We start from the raw sequence: 22,961 nt of genomic DNA, 5'->3' as shown, positions 1-22,961 counted from the left end.
TGTTTGAAATGAGGAATGCAACAAATATTATAAATAGAATAGATATAAATGAATTAGTGGAATCAGTTGAAAGATTAGAATGAGCACTCTTCCAGGAAGAAACAGGAAAGAAAAACAAAAGATGAAGAGATGGAAAATAGAGCAACACCCCAGTGTTCATTGCAGCACTGTTTACAATAGCCAAGATGTGGAATGTCTAACAACCTAAATGTCCATCGACAGATGAATGGATAAAGAAGATGTGGTACATGTATACAATGAAATGTTACTCAGCCATTACAAAGAATGAAATAATGCCATTTGTAGCAACATGGATGGACCTGGAGATTATCATACTAAGTGAAGTAAGTCAGACAGAGAAAGACAAATATATGATGTTGCTTATGTGCGGAATCTAAAAAAAAGGATGCAAATGAACTTATTTACAAAACAGAAACAGACTCACAAACTTAGAGAACGAACTTACGGTTACCAGGGGGGAAGGGTGGTGGGGAGGGATAGGTGAGGAGTTTAGGATTGACATGTACACACTGCTATATTTAAAATAGATAACCGACAAGTACCTACTGTTTAGCACAGGGAACTCTACTCAATATTCTGTAATAAACTAAATGGGAAAAGAATTTGAAAGAGAATAGATACTTGTATATGTAAAAAAAAGAAAAACAAAGGATATGGAGAAGAGTTGTACAAGTACCAACAACTTAACAGCAATTCCAGGAGAAGACAAAAATGAAAATATAAGAAGTTGAAATAATTGATGAAATAAGAGGTAAATTTCCTAGAATTCAGAAAAGATGAAAGGCTTCAGATTGGTGAAAGGGCTTATAGTATGCTAAATGGGAAAAGTAAGGGGGAACACATACCTAGGCATATTTATTAAAGTAAAATTAAGAATATTAAAGACATAAAGGAAATTCTGAAAGATTTCAGAGAGAAAGAGCAGATCACCTGCAGGGAACAAGAAGATAGAGAGCTAGGTATCAGCTCAACAGCAATAGTGAATGGAAGAAAATAGTAAATTTTTAAAATACTCAAGGAAAATGTCTTTGAACCAAGCAATTTATATCCTCCTAACTTTCATACAAGGATAAAATAAAATATTATCAGGTATTTTTGCCTCAAAGCTTTACATATGAAAACCCATATTTGAAACCCATTTGAAAGCAAGATTCATGAGAAATCTAGAAGTGAGAGGTGGTGATCAAATTATCTTGAGGAAATTTATTGTTGACTGAAGACGATTCTAAGCAGTGAAAATATGATGGGGGAGGGGAATGGGGCACCGTATAAATTCAGGTGTTGTGATTGGACTTACAGGGAAGAACATGTTCTGTATTATTAAAACTTTTATTCCAAAATGTCTTATACAAGGCTTAAGACCTAATGGGTCTTTATTTTCTTTCAAGCTTCCTTTTTCCTGTGTCATATATCACTGCCAGGGTTTCTTATATCCCACGTCATTCTTTACCTTGGATTCATTTTTGTTTTGTTGGAATAGCTCTGAAAGAATCTTTTCAGTTGCAGTCATTGATATGAACTTTAATATTTCTGCTGATCCAAAAGTTCTTTTATGTTGCCCTCATTGTTGGGGTTGCTAGTTTAACAGGAAATAGAATTTTAGTTCCATATCTTTTTATATTCCAAGGAATTTTAGTTATTACTCCATTTTGTATTCTAGCATTCTTTGTTATTGATAAAAGGTCTAATGTTAGTTTGATACTTATTCCTCTGTATATAATAACCTACTTTTCCCCTCTCTAGAAGCTTTTAGAATTTTCTTTTAATTCCTGAATTTTTGAAGTTTCACTAGGAGATATGTATATAAAGTCTTTTTTTTTTAATAGCCAAGCTAGTTTTTTTTGTTTTTGTTTTTTTAATTTATTTATTATTTATTTATTTTTGGCTGCGTTGGGTCTTCGTTTCTGTGCAAGGGCTTTCTCTAGTTGCGGCAAGCGGGGGCCACTCTTCATCGCGGTGCGTGGGCCTTTCACTGTCTCAGCCTCTCTTGTTGCGGGGCACAGGCTCCTGACCTGCAGGCTCAGTAGTTGTGGCACACGGGCCTAGTTGCTCCGTGGCATGTGGGATCTTCCCAGACCAGGGCTCAAACCCGTGTCCCCTGCATTGGCAGGCAGATTCTCAACCACTGCGCCACCAGGGAAGCCCTTTTTTTTTTTTTTTTTTTTTTTTTTTTTTTTTTTTTTAATAAAATGTGCTTAGTGCCCCGGGCTCTTTCAAACAGGACGCCCACTTTTTTTCTTCCATTCAGGAAAATTTTCTTTATTTCCTTCTTCTACATTATTTCATTTCTCCTTCTGGTGCTCTTTTCAGACAAAGTTTTTACTTCAGTGGCTTTATCCTCTGTATCTCTTAACATTTCTGTCATAATTTCTATATCTTTATGCTATATATTCTGGTAATTTATCAATTTTATCTTGAGATGACTGACTTTGTTTTTAACTATGCACATTTTATTTTCATTCTGTTATTTCATTTTTTTGTCATAGTTTTACTTTTTAATATCTTTTCATACTCTGCTTCTTTTTGTTTTACACATGTAATGTTCTCTTCACTCTGTACAAGGATAATGAGTTTGCGTTTTTTCTTCTAAGTTCTGTTCTTTTCTGTGATTTATCTTTTCCTGTTGTTCTGTTTGTTCATCTAGGTCCCTCTCCTTACATTGCTGATTTTTTTCTCATATTGTCACGTGATTCCTGTCTAAACATTAAAATTTATGAATAAAGGACTGTATCAGTTAAGAAAGGTAGTTGATAGTGGTTTCCTGTGCATTGTATGTCTTTTTCTCCCAGTAGCCTTCTCCCTTAAATCAGACACTGACTGAGGGTTTTGTATAAATGCATGGTACATGCAGGCTTTTTTATAGGATGCGTAAACTGAGACTAGACCCCTGTGTCCTTATTAGAAGCTCTCCCACAGGAGTGCTTCTCAAGGTCTACTCCTGCTTTTTGTATTTGATGACTTACTCTGAAATTTTCCATCTTTTATCTCTGGTGAGTTGGGCTCTCTTTCCTTGGCTGTGATTTCCTGTCATATAACCCCAACTTCTATTTCTCAAGATTCCTCAAAATTTCTTATCTATTGATACATTCTTGACATACTTTCTTCTTCTCTAGCTAGACCTGTTTTTTTGTTTTTCTTTTTGCTAGAATATTGTTTCTGCCAATTCAAGCGGGATGATGGGAAAGAGGGATAATGTAGTTAATGTTTAGTTTTCTGTCTAAAACCAAAAGCCCCAACCTTTAGATTTCATAAGCAGCTTCTGTCAGTAGTAAAAATTCAAGTCTAAAATGCTTACTAGGGCTAGACCATAATTCTTTGATGCATGTGTACATGTAATTTTTTACATTTTAATTTTCTTTAATAAGTGCATAAAATCTTCATTTAAAATGAAAAATGGGTTTTTTCCTTCTGTTTACAAAGGAGATAACAAATTAGATTTAGAGTATTACAGAAAATGGACATTTTTAATAGTTTCTTGGAGAAATCCAGACTGCTTTTGAAGGTAGATATGAAAAACTTTATTATTTTTTTATTGAAGTATTGTTGATTTACAATGTTGTGTTAGTTTCTGGTACAGCAAAGTGATTCCATTATATTCTTTTCCATTATAGATTATTATAAGATACTGAATATAGTTTCCTGTGCCATACAGTAGGACCTTGTTGTTTATTTTGTATATAGTAGTTTGTATCTGCAAATCCCAAGCGCCTAATTTATCCACACCCACCTTCTCCTTTGGTAACCATAAGTTTGTTTTCTATGTCTGTGAGTCTGTTTCTGTTCTGTAAATAAGTTCATTTGTATCATATTTTAGATTCCACGTATAAGCGATGATGTATGATATTTGTCTTCCTCTTTCTGACTTCACTTAGTGGTAATATCTAGGTCCATCCATGTTGCTGTAAATGACATTATTTCATTCTTTTTTATGGCTGAGTAGTATTCCATTTTATACACACACACACATACACACACACACCATGTCTTCTTTATCCTTCCGTCTGTTGATGGACATTTAGGTTGCTTCCATGTCTTCACTATTGTAAATAGTGCTGCTGTGAACATTGGGGTGCATCTATCTTTTCAAATCAGAGGAAAAAATTATTTTTATTCGTTTTTTTATTGAAATGTTTTTTGAATTGTTACTGTATGTGAAATGGAGTGGAAATAGGAATTAAACTTCAGTACAATTTGTAAAATTTACGCAAAAAGCCATTAACATGGATACATTCAGTGTAAGTTTGAATTAACCACCTGATCTTTAGGAACTCTTCAGATGTAAGTTTTCATTTTTATATTTTAGATTAAAAAATCAAAAATACTTTTTAATACCTAGTTTTAGTTTTGCAACTAAATGATTTAAAAACATTGGTGTTTTTAGTGTCAGTAAAACTGTCTTTTGACAATTTTATGAATTCCCTTTCCATCTAAATAACAGCATTCCAAATATTAATGTAAAATTTTGTTCATGAGAAATTTGGGAGGATGTGTGAGAGTTTTTCACTTATTACTAATAGTCCCCAGTATTTATACCCAGATGTATTTTTTTTTCTGTGTTTTGGTTTAGATTTTTCTTCTTTTCTTATAACTATAAAAGCAATATATATTGAAACTTTTCATATTCTGTAATAGAAAGTTAAAATGTTCTAACTTCCCCCTCTCCAATAACTATTATTTATCTTTTGGTGTATGTTCTTTTATGTTTCTTCAATTCACGTACACACATATATATAAACATTTTTCCTTGTCATTAGTATGCAATAAAAATTATATTTGTAAGGGTATGTAAACTTAAGGAGTAATAGAAATTCTGTCCTTGAGAGATTTTTACATTTGAATATTCTTAGAGTAAAATATTTGGATACCTCGAAAAAGTTTCAGTGAAACATTTTTACTCTTATTTTTCACAAGTTTCTGCTCCAAGCTTGGTCTCTGTTAAGCCAGTCCAGAGATTTTTGTACTTTTGACATAACATCTCCTCCCTTTTTTTGCTGATAGAAACCGTGCTTCTTTATTAATATTTCCTTACTGCCTTCGTCCAGTCCACACCATTGTACTGTTAACAGCCTCCTAATTGATCTTTGTATCTCACGAGCCTCTCACTTTGCCTGTCTGTGCTGCACACTGATTGTTGATAGACATGTCAAATGATGCAGTGACCCTGTGGGGAGATGTGAAAGGGGATGGGGAATGACTGCTAATGGGTACAGGGTTTCTTTCTGGAGTAATGAAAATATTCTAAAATTAGATTGTGATGATGGTTTTATAGTGGATATACTAAAAAAAAAACCCAAGCCGTATGCTTTAAATAGGTGAATTATATGGTATGTGAATGATATTCTGTAAAGCTGTTTGAAAAGCCAATAAAAGATTTAAATGTATAACTTTGAGGCAAAAGTCAACATTATGCAGAATAAAAGGCATATTGTATATGAAAGATCAAAGAAATGGGAAGTGTATACTTTCTAATCCGCTTTATAATCAAAGTAATTTTTTATAATACTTATAGTACAGATGTTATAAACATGGTAGTCTTACCTCCCTGAGTATTGTAAACCTGCCCACTGCTTTCATTTTTGAGAAGCAACACTTGTCATTTTTCTCTTCTGCTACAAAGCTGCTTCTAGGTAAAATGTGACAGTATGGAAGAGAAAGCATGTAACATTCTTACATGCCTCCCCTAGCCCAGTACTCTTTTATTCTCCTCTCGGTGACCCAGCCCCGTTTTATAGAATTCGGAATCTCTTTCCCTCTGCACTGATTTCCATTCCACTCAGAAATTTCCGTTTCCTTATTTAAGATATTTAAGTGGGTCCTTATTTTAGGTAAGCAGTTTGTTGCATTCATTTATAATAAGTCATACATCTCTGATATTTGCATTTTAAAAGATTATAGAATAGGGGTTAGCAAATTTTTTCTATGAAGAGCCAGATGTAATATTGCCCTTGCAACTACTCAGCCTTGCTATTGTGGGGTGAAATCAGCCACAGACAAAATGTAAATGAATGACTGAGGCCTGATTTGACCCTAGGCAGGTCAGATCAATCCATAGTTTGTCAACCCATGTTATAGAATTCTACACGGGATGAAGAAATTTAAGTGCAATAAATTTAGGCAGTTATGTCCTCTACTTCTACCACTAATGAAAATGATTTCATTTCTTTACTGTTTTATCTTTCTTCCAAGGTTATCTGAGGAACAGAGGTCAGAACCTGGGCACTTTTGAAAGTTTATCAAGGCTTAATTAGAAAATACCAGGTTTTACATAACCACTAAAGACTATGTATTGTGAGGGTTGAGGTTATTGTTAAGATTAGGTTGATGTGTGTGTATAAAGATAAATGTATTTGTGTATGGATGCATACAAATTATGTATTGTGTTATATATGTGTGTATAATTTTTTAATATATTTACTGTGAGATGCATTTGGATAGTCTCTAAAATGTTCCAAACAAATTTATTGAATATGAATGTAAAAGGACCCATGAATTAAACTAGGAAAAAATACATATTGTATCATTTGGCCCTGCGAAAGTAGTTAAAGATGAATAAATATCAATGTGGTTAGCATCTCCTCCCATAGTATTCTGGATTGATTGAAATGTTTTACTTCAATCTGATGTTTGTTTAGCTTTTTCAGCATATGATAATTGTGTATAAAACAAATGTAGTGTTGAAACAGTGGCATTGTTTTTAGATCTGTGGCAAGTATGTTGTGAATCATAAAATTATATTTCAACTAATATTTCCAAGTAATAATAGTGAGAAAATTTGCCTTTGCTATATCAGTGCTTTACAAATTACTGGATAATGCCGAGTGACCATCACTCATTTAATGGATTTCTCAGGAAATAAAATATTTTCTCAGAAAATTAACTCTGGGGAATTCGAGCCACTCAGGAAAACAAAATGGCATATTTTAGCCCCAAATGTTTTATTTTATTTTATTTTTCTTGGAAATTATGTCATTTCATTGTAGGTCTTGAACAGGTATTTTAGATGACTTTGACCTTATTGAAGAAACCTGTGTATCAAATTTTTGTTTTTCTCAGTCGAGATTTGAATATTTTGTCTCTGCTATTAAATTAGAGCTGACCCAGGTAATAAATCAGTTAAATAAAGCATTGCCCTTTTCCTCAATAAAAATGATTACATTGCATACCTCTTTCTATCTCTTCCCTCCTTCTAACTCCATTCTGGTAGTTAGCATTCATTTATTTCAGCAAATAGTTGGGTAACTATTATATGCCAGGCAATTGTTTTAGGCACTGGGAACAAAACAGTGAACTAAACAACCTTTGCCCTTATAGAGCTTATGTTCGAGTGGGGAGAAGGCAATAAACAATTGATTATTGTTGAATATAAAAGTTATGTAGTCTGTTAGAAGGTAAGTGCTGTGGACACAAGTAGAGCAGGGTAAGGATGTAGTAATCTTTTATAGAGTAGTACTAATCTGTTAACTAATGTTAATACTGTCATCTTATTTTCTCTTTCAATTTATAGTTCCAATGACAGGATTCACACAGAGAGCAACCATTGATCCAGAACTGAATGAAATACATGTCTTATCTGGACTCAGCAAAGACAAGGAAAAGAGGGAAGAGAATGTCAGAAATTCATTCTGGATTTATGACATTGTAAGGAATAGTTGGTAAGTAACTCTTGTCTGTGCTGCAATCACAGTGTAACATTTATTTGAGGTTGTTGGTTTATTCAAAAGAAGAGAGAGATGGAAAGCTTATGTTAATTTGTGATGTCAGACATTTTAATATCAATATTGGGGAGTGGAAAAGTCAGTACTGGTGCCTGTGTATACAGCGATGTTCAGCAAATGGATTTTACCGCTGAATTATTTCAATTAGTAGATGTTTCTTGGTCTGAGAGTCAAGAGAATTGTATTTTATTCTAGCTTTTGCTACCAAGTAAAACTTGCTACTTGTAAACTTGAGAACAATGTATTTTTAATGTTCCCAGGTCTTTTCTTAGTTTTTAATAAAATGAAGCAGTTTGACTAGAGCAAGGTGGGGAGCATTATTATTTAGCATTTTCAAACTAGGACCCTTTTGTCACAGAGTATCTCACAGAACTGCTGCATATTTTGCTTTGAAAAACACTGACATAGAGGATCCAGTTCTAATGTTCTGTGATTACTACATAAGTGAATATTCTCCAAAACAGGAACTTCAGAGAACTTCCTCCATTCAGTAATGGAGGGTGGTGCTCAGCAGCTAAGGAATTTATTATTTTCTAAATAAGACATTTATTTACAGTAAGAATGAAAGAAGTCTGTTGTGAGCTTTTTTATTGTGAATAGATAAATGTGGTATCTCTTTCAGCCGTTGATTTAAGCCTTCATATATGCTGAACCTGTTTTATAACACGAAGTAGGTTGTTCTTAAGTGAGATTTTTGATGGACATTAAAGAACTTCAGAACTCAGTTCTAACAAATTCAGATTATTTTATGAGGGTGACCAGAACTTTAAGATTTGATGTGAACAAATTTATAATTTTCTGTTGGTAATTAGACATTGTGTTAATTTCCTTGCTACAATTGTATTAACATTATGTTTGCTGCTAATTTTCTAAGATAGAATGCCTAAAAAGCAATGTCTTTCAGGTCTTGCGTCTATAAGAATGATCAAGCTGCAAAGGATAATCCAAGTAAAAGTCTTCAGGAGGAAGAACCATGTCCAAGATTTGCCCATCAGCTTGTATACGATGAGTTACACAAGGTATACTAACTACATTGACCTGTAAACTTTCTGTGATGTACAATTGGAAAGAATCTCAAAATATATGTTTCTGATTATTTTTAAGTAGATTTGAATAAAAATTACTGACATTTACTAGAATACGTAGCAGACATTTGATATCACTGTCCCTAAAATTCCTTAAGAGAATAAACATTTTTGCATAGTCCACAGTTCCTGACACTTTTCTTGTTATGAAAATGGTCAGTGGTTGCTGCTTCTTAGCTGCATAGATCTGATACGTAGCATGGCCTACTGTTTCTGTCAATACAATATGAATATTCAAGTAGAAGATGTACAGTTTTCAGCACTTGTATACCTTTTTCCATGATATGAAAAGGTATATATAACTTCCTGATTTTAGATTTTCCCATTGTGTAAGAAGTCTTTTTATCTTTATTTTTCCTATCTATGATTGACATAATCTGTTCCATCAGCCTATGAAAACAGTCCTGAATTCTGAAGTTTTAGTGTCCCTAAGTGTTCAGAGTGGTTTCTTAAGCTATTTCTTCCTTAAATTTTACATGTTGTATAATGATTGGGCTCAGATTACATAGTAAATTACTGACAGAACCTGTATTCTTTCTGTTTAGGCCATAGATGATTATTTAAATCCTCTATCATTTGAGAACTTTAGGTAAAAGATACCATGGGAGTAAATAAAAGCCCTTTCTCTGAGAGTCTCCCAAATTAAAGGATAAGTGAATTTCCATCTATAGGACAGAAATAAATAATATCTTTGTTGTATAACACTACTGGTTATAAATGTTTTCAAAATTTCAAGAACTGCTTTAACACTTGGAGTACAGAATATTACTAAAGCTGTAATTATAATAGTGAAATCATTATAGTATTCCTTTTACATTTCTTATTTGATATTAATTGAATAATAGAAAAATATTTTAAAAGTTATTTCACAAATCATATATGCCATTTAAAAATATTCAGCATTAAGGCTAAAGCAAAAGTAAGATGCTAAAATTTTTAAAGTTTCTAGTTACTGTTGACCTTCAGTGATTCAACTTGTGTGTCAGTTTTTTAAAAGATATCATTTTTTTATTATGATCAACACTTGATTAACTTGATAATCCCCATTATTTGTTGCCCTAAGCAAACTCAGTATCTTGGAATAGCTTCTTACTATCATTGCTTTTGTTTTATGTCTTCCATTGTCAGTGTAACTGTGGTGATACAACTTATTTTAATAGAAAATGTAATTTAAGGAAGTAGTCACAGTACTTTAAAGTAAAATGGAAACTTGAGGAAAAGCAGAAGCAGCCTTTAGTAGACATGTAATAATGTTTTAGTCTTTAGTAAAGCTAAAGAAGTTACTTGTTACACACTACTACCAAAATGAAGAAATTTTACTTTGACTTTCGTAGTTTCTTGAGTATGCATGCATTTTTTAAAAATCTGGTTTGTTTTATTTATTACAGGTTCATTATTTATTTGGTGGGAATCCAGGAAAATCTTGCTCCCCAAAGATGAGATTAGATGACTTCTGGTCACTGAAATTGTGTAGGCCTTCAAAAGATTACTTACTGAGGCATTGCAAGTACCTCATAAGAAAACACAGGTATAAAAATAAATCACTGAAAACTTTTATTTAGCATTATCAGCTATTGTTGGTATTACCTAAGCTTTGGAGGTGTGACTTTGTCTTTGGAAATTTAGTGACATGACACTGTAAGTACTGTGAAGATCATGACTTTTGTAAATGCCCTGTTCTCCTTATTTTTGCTTTCTTCTTTCAAAGGACGGTACAAAGTGAAGATAGATCTTGATGCTAAAAATTATTAAAGATAGAGCAAGGATATTTTGCAGCTGTTAATGGAAAAAGTTTCTATGAACGTGATGAACCTACCTTCAAGTAACTCAAGGCCTAACCACTACAGATTATATCAGTTCTAGATTATTGGCATGTGACTGACCTATTGATAACTCTCTTAACAGTGAATGTGATGATATAGTTGAGTAAATAATCTCTTTATAATTTGATATTTCAGAATGCAACTTCAAATATGATTATAGCTTTACATCATTACTTTTGCCATTTAATTGCAAAATCACGTAATCAAACATTTTCATATATCTCCTCGGTCATGTTTGCTTTTTAGCCTTAGCAGGTGATAAGCTGAAAAATGTAGAAAAATACATCTATCCCTTTGGTTACTGGTAGTGTTAGATCGTAATAAAAATTTACAATTTGGAGGGAGAGAAGTTTATCTTTTAATGATGATAATAGGTACCATTTATGAGCAATTTTGTGTGCTAGATCCTGCATATTATTCTCAATCATAATGGTTTTTTTTTCCTACTTCAGATACAACAACTATAGTTAGAATGTTGAGTTGAGCTTTTAAAAGAAATTTCCTGACCAAAAGCCCACTAGAGATTAAAGAAGGTTGTCTAGTGCTGTATGTAAAGAATTCGAACTTACTTGTAAACACTTTCCTCTGGCTTTTAATTAGAAAAGTAATCCATGGTTAGTAAAGGAAAAAAAAAAGTCCTCTCTCCCCACCACAAAGAATTGAATCATCCCTCATCGCACCATTCAGAAATAATATTTTGGTGTGTATCCCTTGAATTGTATGTGCACAAACAGAATTTTTGTTTGTTTAAAAAATAAGAATCATCTTGCTTTGAATCTTATGTCTTTTAATGAGTGATGTATTATAAACATCTTATTACCATAGTAAAAAATAAAAATACAAATCATAATTATAATGGCTACATAGTGTTCTACTCTGTGTAAGTTACTTAACTAGTCTCCTTTTGTTGAATATTTAGATTATTTCCAACTTATTTGCAATTATAAGTAACACTGTAGTTAATGTTATATACTTCCATATGCACCCCTATCCAAAATTTCTGTAGGATAACGATAGAATTGATGAATTATACGTTGCCCTCCAGAAAGTTAATTTTCATTCCTTCTGGAAGTAAGTAGAATTATTCATTTTCCCACAACCAACCCATCCTAAGAAGTATTATTATTTTTGATCTTTGGCAGTCATTTTTCTCCTTTAAAAATCTATCAGTGGGGCTTCCCTGGTGGCGCAGTGGTTGGGAATCCGCCTGCCAATGCAGGGGACACGGGTTCGTGCCCCGGTCCGGGAAGATCCCACATGCCGCGGAGCGGCTAGGCCCGTGAGCCACAACTACTGAGCTGGCGTGTCTGGAGCCTGTGCTCCACAACGGGAGAGGCCGTGACAGTGAAAGGCCCGCGCACCGCGATGAAGAGTGGCCCCCGCTTGCCGCAACTGGAGAAAGCCCTTGCACAGAAACGAAGACCCAACACAGCCAAAAATAAATAAATAAATTTATTAAAAAAAAAAAAAAAAATCTATCAGTGGACAGGTGAAATGACAATTTATAGGAATCTGAAATATATATTACGGCATGTTTTAAGTTTCAAGTACAAAACATCATTAGTGACTTGTGCTAGTAAAGGCACAAAGTGAAGAATGAAAGTGGATAAGGAAAATAATAATCAGTAACAAATTATTTAAATTTTTAATTACATTATGAAAGACTCTAGCAAATCTTGTGAGTGTGAGAATGATTCATGAAATAAAGTGACTGAAGTTGAAAGGCAGCAAGTTTCTGTGATTGGGCAAATAATCGACCTTTGAAATTTGCTACTATTTAGTTAAAATATAAATTTTAAAGTATAAATTTTAGTTAAAATATAAATTTGGAGGGAGAGAAGTATATTGAATGCCAAGAAAGTGTCTTTGTTCTTAATGGTGCCACATAATACAGAAAATAAAGTGCCACTGTTTTTTCCTATAGCATTCAAGTTTCCAAATATATTGATGATTTGGGGGTGGAAAGGGGCAAAAGAAAAAAATTTTAATACGATTAGTTCCTTGTTCCTTTAGGTAGAGGGCAGAATTGTTGGCTGAAATATAATTCTAGACTGCAGACACAAGTCCAGTAATAAGTTTTTGCAGGCTAACAAAAAAGCTTAAAAAAGAAAAGAGAGAACACACTTTCCAGGAAAATGGATCCCTTTGCTGGATTTATTTAATAGTACAGTAGGTGTGTGTTGGTTAAGTTGTCAGGTTACAAGGATAAAGACATACTTAGGATAGCTCACTGAAAAAGAATTTATTATGAGACTATCCAGAGAATTAAGGTGCTTCCTCAGCACTTGAACAGTGAGGCCTGGTGGAGAATTGTTTAGGATACTGAGACAATTCTGATAGCTAGGAGCTACTGAAGTAGCTTTCCTTGTAACTGAGCCTCTCTCTTTCTGCTTCTTTCTGTCTGTTTTTCCTGTTCTACTTCCTGACTCTGCTTTCCCTTAACGGCTTCGGTAGGTGGCTAGGTAGCTAGGTAGTAGGAAGGAAGGGAGAGAAGGATAGGAAGAGAAGGAATCTGTCATCTCATATCTTCTGCTTATTGCCTTCTGTGTTTTGCATGTTTTTTGTGTCCTTGTGTATCTCACATTCAGATTCTCTAAATGTATCTTCTTAGAGAGAGTTCCCTAGAGAGAGTATCCCTATTGGAAAGAATTCTGCCAGGCCACTTTATAAATTGCTCATCAAGCTCAAGACGATTGCTTTTGGCTCAGGTGCCAAAACTCTGGTCTAATTCATATTGGACAAGATGGTAGAGTAACATGCACCTAAGACTCTCATCTGAGGGTTGTAAGGCTGGCTGACAATCAGGGTACTATCTGGTACAAGAAAACTGTAATATTTTGCCAGTCTTTGCCCCTCCAGGTACCCTATCACTGAGATTAGCTCTAAAGATAGGAAATTATTGATGCCATCAGCTGAACACAGTTGTGAAAGGCTCTTCACTATTTTCCTTTCCCAAATGAAATTAAATGTCTTCTTTCTGTATAATATTTTGAAAAGCATACCAGTTTATTAGAAATAAATACATATATAATTATGCTGTTACAAAAGGAATTATCATTATTTAAATAGATATATAGTCCCAAGCAGACTTTTTTAATTTAAGAAAATTCATTGTTTCCTTTCAGCTTTGGAATCAGAGAGACTCATGTTTAGTTCTACTTCTGCCACTTACTAGGTCTTAGCTTGGCCAAGTTCATTTACTAGGCTCAGTTCCTCATCTGTTTTTTTTTTTAAATGATGATAAACTTGTCATCATAGAGTTATGGGAGGATAAATGAAATGATATATGTAAGATACTTGATACAGTGTCTAGCACAAAACAAATGATTGATAAATCATTGCTACAGTTGTTATTGTTATTACTGACTGAGACATGGAAATAGTCTCATTAAAAATATCTAATCAGTGTTAATGATACTCATTAAAAGAAACTATACTCATTTCACTTTCTGACGTATCTGTTAAACACCTCCAGTGGAAAGTATATGACACAAATCTAGGAAAGTATTTTTATTTTATCTCTACTTGTTTTTTTATGAAACATATTTGGCTATTTTGCACTTCTGTTATATAAAATATTTGACATATTCACTATGTTTTGTAGTTGATTTAATCTTAGCTTATAGTTCTAAGAGGAGGGTCGGAAATGCTCTTATCCAGTCTCTAGCACCACAGCCTGACATTACCATTACATCTCCAGGGACTCCACGTGTACACTATTTATATATGTGTCAGTATTCTTACTTCTGGATTGTTAAACACAGGTTTTTTAGATATCCACAATATCTTCTCAGATACAGAGTATTCCACTCTGGGTTTAAAAGACATTTCTGATGTTTTTTCATAACTCTAGACAATTATTATTCTTGTCTACATTTTCTAGGTTTGAAGAGAAGGCCCAAATGGATCCCCTTAGTGCTCTGAAATATCTACAAAATGATCTTTATATAACTGTGGATCATTCAGACCCAGAAGAGACAAAAGAGGTAAAGGTGGTAATAAACTTCAGAAATTGAACGTTTAAAAAAATGTCTTTCTAACTTATATTTGTTGACTTTGCTCTTGGGTGTTTAAAGGAAAGTGAGGAAAATATGATGACACTAAAAATCTTAAAAATGGTACAGAGCAGATGAAATAAAAATTGAGTAGACATATTTGCATGTGGTAATCTAAGATTCAGGTCACACAAAAACCTGTGATCCACTCAAAAGGATTCTCAGGTATAAAGTTTTAAGTAGTCATTAGATTTTGTATTGGGAAGGAAATAGAAAATTTTACTTCTACCATAGTTCCATACTTCTTTTACTTAAGGGTTACATAAAGTTCAGTATAAACTTTTTCTACTGATACTCCAAAATCCCCTAAAAGAAGAAAGAAAACTCTCCTTTATTGTAAGGAGAAAGTGAAGAGAGGTTGGTGGGAGTAGAATCTTTGCTGGCTTGATATTTAGTTATATGAATGTTGTAGCAGTACAGTTTTACCATAGGCTACTAACTTTGTTCATCTGTAGCCCCTAAGCTTGAGAACTTAGTAACAGATCATTACTTTTCAGTTTTTTTGATACATAACATGGGATGGAAGCAACTGTTTCTAAGATTTAATATTCTTAGGGCATATTTGCATATCCACAGTGTGTGAATGTACCTGCAATGAGTTTCATGGTCTTACAACCTCTCTTCCAACTTCTAAGATTCCTTTTGTCACTTCTTCCTTTTGCCAACTATTCTTGTTCATAGTTCATCTAGCAACATCTGAACTGCAATCCATTTTACCTTCCATTCTCAGAATTGGTGATTATATGTAGTTCTGTTCCTTACATCTATTTCCCTGTTAGCTGTTGCTGTGCTTTGGCCTTGTAATAGCAACATCAAGCAGTGTTTTTCTCTGTTCAGCATTGACACAGGTATCAGACTGAATGACTTTCAGGCACCAGGTTCATTGTACTTTCAAGCAGAAGAGCCTGTATGTCCTTGGCACCAAAACAAAGAAATACTCTTTCATAGTTGCCTACTGTGAAAATAAGCCCTAGTTCTCTTACTCAGTATTGGTTACAACCCTTCAGTAGGTGGAGAATCAGCAGAACACACTTTAAAACCCCCTGAAAAAGGACAGTTAATTGTCTTTTCTTGAGTCTTCAGTCAGTTCATGATACTATTTGAAATAGGGAGAATTGTCACGATTTTGCCAAGTAGCAGAATATATTTGGTTTAATCTGTTATGGCTTATAAACTGAACATAGTTGTGAAGAGTCCATTAATGTTCATTTTGTTAGACCATGCATTTGAGAGTTATAAATGGATTTTCTTGTGTTTTCACCATAGTCTGTCTAAAATGGCTATAATCCGGGAACATTCATTTTTCTTTTATTTTTTAAAACCAAACCAAAACAAAATATTTCAAAGTAAATAATTTCAGCTGTGTGAGTTGCAAGTAGGCCAAAGAAAACAGTTTGCTGTTAAAGCTAAGCTAGTAGGAAAGTCCAGGACAGGGAAGTATCTCAAGTTCAAACAGTCATTTTAAGAATTTTGGTAGTGGGTTTCTCTTTTCCTGAAGAGTATCAAATTGTGATTTTGTATGCCACAGACTTCCACTCCATTTCTGAAAAGCTGTATCTATCAAGAGTTGTTTAACCCTAGTAGAAGTTAGTAAAAATGATGTTATTCATGTGCATGTCAGTATCAGAATCACTTTAGAAACTTTTTTAGAACAGTACCCTCACCCTAAGATTCTCCTCTGTCTGCTCTTTTACAATGGAAAACTGAAAACACACCTAAAAAATTGAGAATTACTGGTCTGTAAGGTTATTCTTTTGTTTAAAAATGTGTGAACAGATTTCGTTTTGGGAAAGAAATCCCTTGGTGACAGCGCCAGTATATATATGTACTTACAGTATCTGTTAGTGAGGCATATAGAGCTTCGCTTTTCATTGTAAGAAATCATTCCCCTTTTTGAGAAAGGCCTTACTGCTCTTCATTTTCTGTAGTAGCTTGGTTTTGTTCTCTATGTATGTTTTACAAATTTTTCATCATATTAAATGATTTTGTCAGCAACCAGAAGTGGTTTTTAGATTTTTCTCCCCCTTTTTTGCGTCATCATTGTGTCTGTTAGTCACAAAATGCTGGTGGACTATCAACTAATAATGGTTCTTTGCTTTCTTCCAGTCTCCAGAGCATGGGTTCTAAATTGGTGATGAGCTTATAATAAAGTTTATGAACATTATATTTTTTTCTAGAAAAGGGCCAAGAAAAGGATGCCTAAACTGATTCTACCATTTTCAGAGAGGATTCTGTAATAGAGAAGGAACAAGAAAAACAAGTTTTCAGCCAGTATTGCACACTTTGTATTAATTATCTTTCTACTGAGCTTCCAAAGTACCGGTGTCATTTATTTAACAGATTGTGTAGAGTTCCTACAATATGCCAGGCATTCTTCTAGGTACAAGAGATATACCAGTGAACCAAACAAGATACTTGCCCAGGAGGTACTTACATACTAGTGGGGAGGAACAATAAACATATTAAATAAATTATACCATGCATTAGAATTTGATAAGTATTATAGGAAAGTTAAAAAGAGATCAAAAATATAAGGGGACTTCCCTGGTGGCGCAGTGATTCAGAATCCGCCTGCCAACGCAGGGGACCCGGGTTCAAGCCCTGGTCCGGGAAGATCCCACATGCCGCGGAGCAACTAAGCCCATGCACCACAACTACTGAGCCTGCGCTCTAGAGCCCGCGAGCCACAACTACTGAAGCCCTCGAGCCACAGCTATGGAAGCCCGCGTGCCTAGAGCCCGTGCTCTGTGACAAGAGAAGCCACCACAATGAGAAGCCCGCGCACCGCAATGAAGAGTAGCCCCCGCTTGCCGCGACTAGAGAAAGCCCGCGCGCAGCAACGAAGACCCAACGCAGCCAAAAATAAATAAATAAAATCTACGTTTAAAAAAAAAAATATATATATATATATATATAAGGGGTAAGAATTGGGCAGTTGCAGTATTAAATAGAATAATCATAATAGACCTCATTTGGAAATCAGATTTGCACAAAGACTTGAAGAATATGAGGGAGTGATCTAAGTAGATAATTTGGGGAAGATAATTCCTAGCAAAGGGAGGGCTAGAACAGAGACCCTGGGATGAGAATATTTGGCTTTGTTTAGAACAGCAAGGAGATACTTGTGGCTGGAGTAGAGGTAAGGAGAGTGAAAGTAGTCAGAGATGAGGTCCAAGAGGTAAGAGCAGGGATTGGCAGAACAGGTTATGAATGACTTTGTAAGTCATTATTAGGACTTTGGCTTTTACTCTGAATAGGGAGCCGGTTCAGGGTATTGTCCATGCAGAGGAGTGATATCATCTGCTTTATGTTTTAATTTGGTCACTCTGACTATTGAGAATAGACTAAAAGGGAACAAGGATGGGGGCAAAGAGAACTATGAGGGAGGTGTAGAAATCTAAGCAAGGGGGATTGTTGCTCAGAGCAAAGTAGTAGCAATAGAAATGGTGAGAAGTAAAATAGATCAGATTCTCTCTCCCTCCCTCCCTCCCTCCCTCCCTCTCTCTCTCTCTCTCTCTCTCTATATATATATATACACACACATACATATATATACACACATATATATATGTTTGTATGTATGTATATACTTTTTTGGCTGCATTGGGTCTTCGTTGCTGCGCGTGGGCTTTCTCTAGTTGCAGCGAGCGGGAGATACTCTTCGTTGCGGTGCGCAGGCTTCTCATTGGGTGGCTTCTCTTGTGGAGCACGGGCTCTAGGCACACGGGCTTCAGTAGTTGCGGTGCGTGAACTCAGTAGTTGTGGCACGCGGGCTCTAGAGTGCAGGCTCAGCAGTTGTGGCACACAGGCTTTTACTTGCTCTGAGGCATGTGGGATCTTCCTGGACCAGGGATGGAACCCGTGTCCCCTGCATTGACAGGCGGATTCTTAACCACTCCACCACCAAGGAAGTCCCCTCAATGTATTTTAAAGGTAGAACCAACGGAATTTTATGATTGGATGTAGGGTTTGAAAGAAATTACTCCAAAGTTTTGAGCCTGAAAAACTAGAAGGATGGAGTTACTGTCAACTGAAATGAGAAGGTGGAGCCTCCTGACTGGAATCAGGAGTTTAATTTTGCATATGTTCAGTTTGAGATGCCTGTGAAACAGCCAGCTTGAGATGTTGAAGTGATAGTTGGATATTCAAGTCTGAAGCTGGGGAGAGAGGACTGACTTTATTCAGATTGTGTGCTATTACTCAGTACCTGTTGAAACTCTAGGCCAGTACATCGCAATGCCACTTATTTAATTGGATGGTTAAAATAACAGTTTTCTCCCCATCCTTCTGTTTAGAGCCAATGAAGTTTATCTTTCATCTTAGAAGTTAGAAAAGAGCAACAAATTAACCCCAAATAAGTATTCACTAGAATATAGGAAATTAGTAAAATAGGAAACAGTAGAAAAAATGTAAAAAGTGAAGTTTGTTCTTTGAAAAAGTGGCTAAAATTGGTCAACCTCTAGCAAGACTTACCAAGGAAACAAATAATGAAAACATAAATTATCAACATCACAAATGAAAAGGGGAGATCATTACAGCCCTACCTACATTAAAAGTGTACTAAGGAGATAATATGAACAAGTTTGTCAACAAATTCAGCAACTTGATGAAATGGACAAATTTCTTGAAAGATACAACTTACCAAAACTAACACAAGAAGAATTAGAAAATCTTAAGGAACTCCATATCAATTACAGAGATTGAATTTGTAATTCAAAACTTTCCAAGAGAGAAAATACTAGGCCTGGATGGCTATATCAGTAAATTCTATCAACCCTTTAAGGAAGAAAAAAATGCCAATTTGGTATAGATTCGTAGAAATCAGAATAAGACAGAACACCTTCTAAATCCTTTTATGAAGCAGCTTAACTCTGATGTAAAAACCCAAAAAAGACATTACAAGCAAAGAAAATTACAGACCAATACCCCTGTGAATGTAGATACAAAATTCTTAAGAAAATTTTAGTTAATTGAATCCAGCAATATATAAAAAGGTTAATGCACAGTAGCCAAGAGGGGGTTTATGCTAGGAGTACAAGGTTGGTTTCACATTTGAAAATCAGTATATTTCACCACATAGGCAGAATGAAAGAGAAAAACCACAGATCATCTCAATAAGTGAAGAAAAGCATTTGACAGAATGCAAAACCCATTGATGATAAAAATTCTTAACAAACCAGGAATAAAAGGAGACATCATAAATCTCATAAAGGACATCTGTGAAAAACATACAGCTAGTACCATAGTTAATTGTAAAACATTAAACCCTTTCCCCTAAGATTATGACAAGGAAAGGTTGTCTGCTTCAACACCTCTATTTAGCATTGTGCCAGAAGTCCTAGCTTGTACGATATGGTAAGAAAAAGAAACAGCATATAGATTTGAAAGGAGGAAGTAAAATTGTTTGCATTTTTAGATGACAAAGAAATTAAAGAATAGCTAAATAAATGGAGAAATAAATCACAGTTGTGGTTTGAAAGACTAAAAAGTGTTGAGATGCCCATTCTCCCCAAATTGGTTTATAATTTAATGCAGTTCCTTTCAATATTCCAGCCAGTTTGGGTTTCTTTGTTGTTGTTGAGGAGATAGACAAACTTATTCTAAAATTTAGTCGAAATGCAACGGCTCTGGACTAGCTAAAACAATCTTGAAAAAAGAAAAAGTTGGAGGTCTCATACTACCTGATTTCAGGACTCTGTATAGAGCCATAGTAATCAAGGTGGTGTGGTACTGCCTTAAGGATAGACAAATAGATCAATAGAACAGAATAGAGTTCAGAAACAGACTCATATATATGCAGTCAGTTTATTTTTTTGACCAGAGCACCAAGTCCAATAAGGAAAGCTTTTTTTAACAAATAGTGCTAAATAACTGGATATCTCAACCCCTATTTCACTCTTTTTTTTTTCTTTTCTTTTCTTTTTATTTTTTTATTTTTTCACACACACACACTGTATTTTATTTTTACAAGAGATAAATAGACTGACACCAAGCATTGTACATGGATGACCACAACAAAAGCAACAATGATTGCAATTACCAAACATGAAACACACTCATACTATGTCATAATATTGACATGCAGTCCAGTAATCCTCCACTGTAACAGCTCCTTTACTTTGCAGTGAAAATTGATTTGTATATTCTTTGCCTCTGAGTCCTTGTGGGGATTTTTTTTTTTTTTTAATTCAGACAGAAAGTCACAAAAATTATGCTCATCCTCATCAGCTCACTCAGTCCCATGTAATTAATTTTTTTTTCATCTTGATCTTTTGTTAGCACTTTTATGAGTTCATCAGTTTTTCATTAGAGTTCTGAAAATGCTTATTCATTCAGTTCAGCAGTACAGTCAGTTACCAGAAACCTGTACTTGTCAGAGTCTTTTCCATGAATTTCTTGAAGATGAAAGCCTTTTATAGGAACATATTTGCAAAATCATCAGAGTACACCCAGAACTGTCTGTAAATGACAAAAGACTTAAAAATGACCACGGTTAAAGATTTGATGAAAGTTCATAATAATGCAGTTGACAAGAAAATTAGTTATTTCTGAGATATACATTTTAAAGTAATAACTAGGATTATTACTTATAACATTATACCAGAATATGTAAGATTTTTAGAAATTTCATGTAATGTCTGAAACATTTATATTAACATATTTCCATACATATTTCCATACAAATACAAATATAAGATTTTTAGAAATTTCATGTAATGTCTGAAACATTTATATTAACATATTTCCATACATATTTCCATACAAATATAGGATTTTTAGAAATTTCATGTAATGTCTGAAACATTTATATTAACATATTTCCATACAAATAACCCAATGAAAGTTTAGTATTAGTTGTTTTGTTTGTTTTTTTATACTGCAGGTTCTTATTAGGCATCAATTTTATACACATCAGTGTATACATGTCAATCCCAATCGCCCAATTCAGCACACCACCATCCCCATCTCACCGCAGTTTTCCCCCCTTGGTGTCCATATGTCCATTCTCTACATCTGTGTCTCAACTTCTGCCCTGCAAACTGGCTCATCTGTACCATTTTTCTAGGTTCCACACACATGCATTAATATACGATATTTGTTTTTCTCTTTCTGACTTACTTCACTCTGTATGACAGTCTCTAGATCCATCCACGTCTCAACAAATGACTCAATTTCGTTCCTTTTTATGGCTGAGTAATATTCCATTGTATATATGTACCACAACTTCTTTATCCATTCGTCTGTTGATGGGCATTTAGGTTGCTTCCATGACCTGGCTATTGTAAATAGTGCTGCAATGAACATTCGGGTGCATGTGTCTTTCTGAATTACGGTTTTCTCTGGATATATGCCCAGTAGTGGGATTGCTGGGTCATATGGTAATTCTATTTTTAGTTTTTTAAGGAACCTCCATATTGTTCTCCATAGTGGCTGTATCAATTTACATTCCCACCAACAGTGCAAGAGGTTTCCCTTTTCTCCACACCCTCTCCAGCATTTGTTGTTTGTAGATTTTCTGATGATGCCCATTCTAACAGGAGTGAGGTGATACCTCATTGTAGTTTTGATTTGCATTTCTCTAATAATTAGTGATGTTGAGCATCTTTTCATGTGCTTCGTGGCCGTCTGTATGTCTTCTTTGGAGAAATGTCTATTTAGGTCTTCTGCCCATTTTTGGATTGGGGTGTTTGTTTCTTTGATATTGAGCTGAATGAGCTGTTTATATATTTTGGAGATTAATCCTTTGTCCGTTGATTCATTTGCAAATATTTTCTCCCATTCTGAGGGTTGTCTTTTCGTCTTCTTTATGGTTTCCTTTGCTGTGCAAAAGCTTTGAAGTTTCATTAGGTCCCACTTGTTTATTTTTGTTTTTATTTCCATTACTCTAGGAGGTGGATCAAAAAAGATCTTGCTGTGATTTATGTCAAAGAGTGTTCTTCCTATGTTTTCCTCTAAGAGTTTTATAGTGTCCGGTCTTATATTTAGGTCTCTAATCCATTTTGAGTTTATTTTTGTGTATGGTGTTAGGGAGTATTCTAATTTCATTCTTTTACATGTAGCTGTCCAGTTTTCCCAGCACCACTTATTGAAGAGACTGTCTTTTCTCCATTGTATATCTTTGCCTCCTTTGTCATAGATAAGTTGATCATAGGTTCGTGGGTTAATCTCTGGGCTTTCTATCTTGTTCCATTGATCTATGTTTCTGTTTTTGTGCCAGTACCATATTGCCTTGATTACTGTAGCTTTGTAGTATAGTCTGAA

General features: G+C 34.5%; 1 protein-coding gene across 3 annotated transcripts in view; it reads left to right on the top strand.

Annotated features, from left to right (window-relative positions):
- The window catches only part of MKLN1 (muskelin 1), a 359,471-nt gene that overhangs the window by 315,518 nt on the left and 20,992 nt on the right, over positions 1-22,961 (top strand). For all 3 annotated transcript variants that reach the window (XM_036863622.1, XM_036863621.1, XM_036863624.1), the window contains 4 exons: positions 7,526-7,673; positions 8,641-8,755; positions 10,210-10,349; positions 14,528-14,630. In XM_036863622.1, the coding sequence (XP_036719517.1) occupies positions 7,526-7,673; positions 8,641-8,755; positions 10,210-10,349; positions 14,528-14,630 (506 nt within the window). The remainder of the gene's footprint in view (positions 1-7,525; positions 7,674-8,640; positions 8,756-10,209; positions 10,350-14,527; positions 14,631-22,961) is intronic.

The sequence above is a fragment of the Balaenoptera musculus genome, chromosome 9, assembly GCF_009873245.2.
Source record: "Balaenoptera musculus isolate JJ_BM4_2016_0621 chromosome 9, mBalMus1.pri.v3, whole genome shotgun sequence".
Lineage (NCBI taxonomy): Eukaryota > Metazoa > Chordata > Mammalia > Artiodactyla > Balaenopteridae > Balaenoptera > Balaenoptera musculus.
This window is presented reverse-complemented; position numbering and strand designations above follow the sequence as displayed.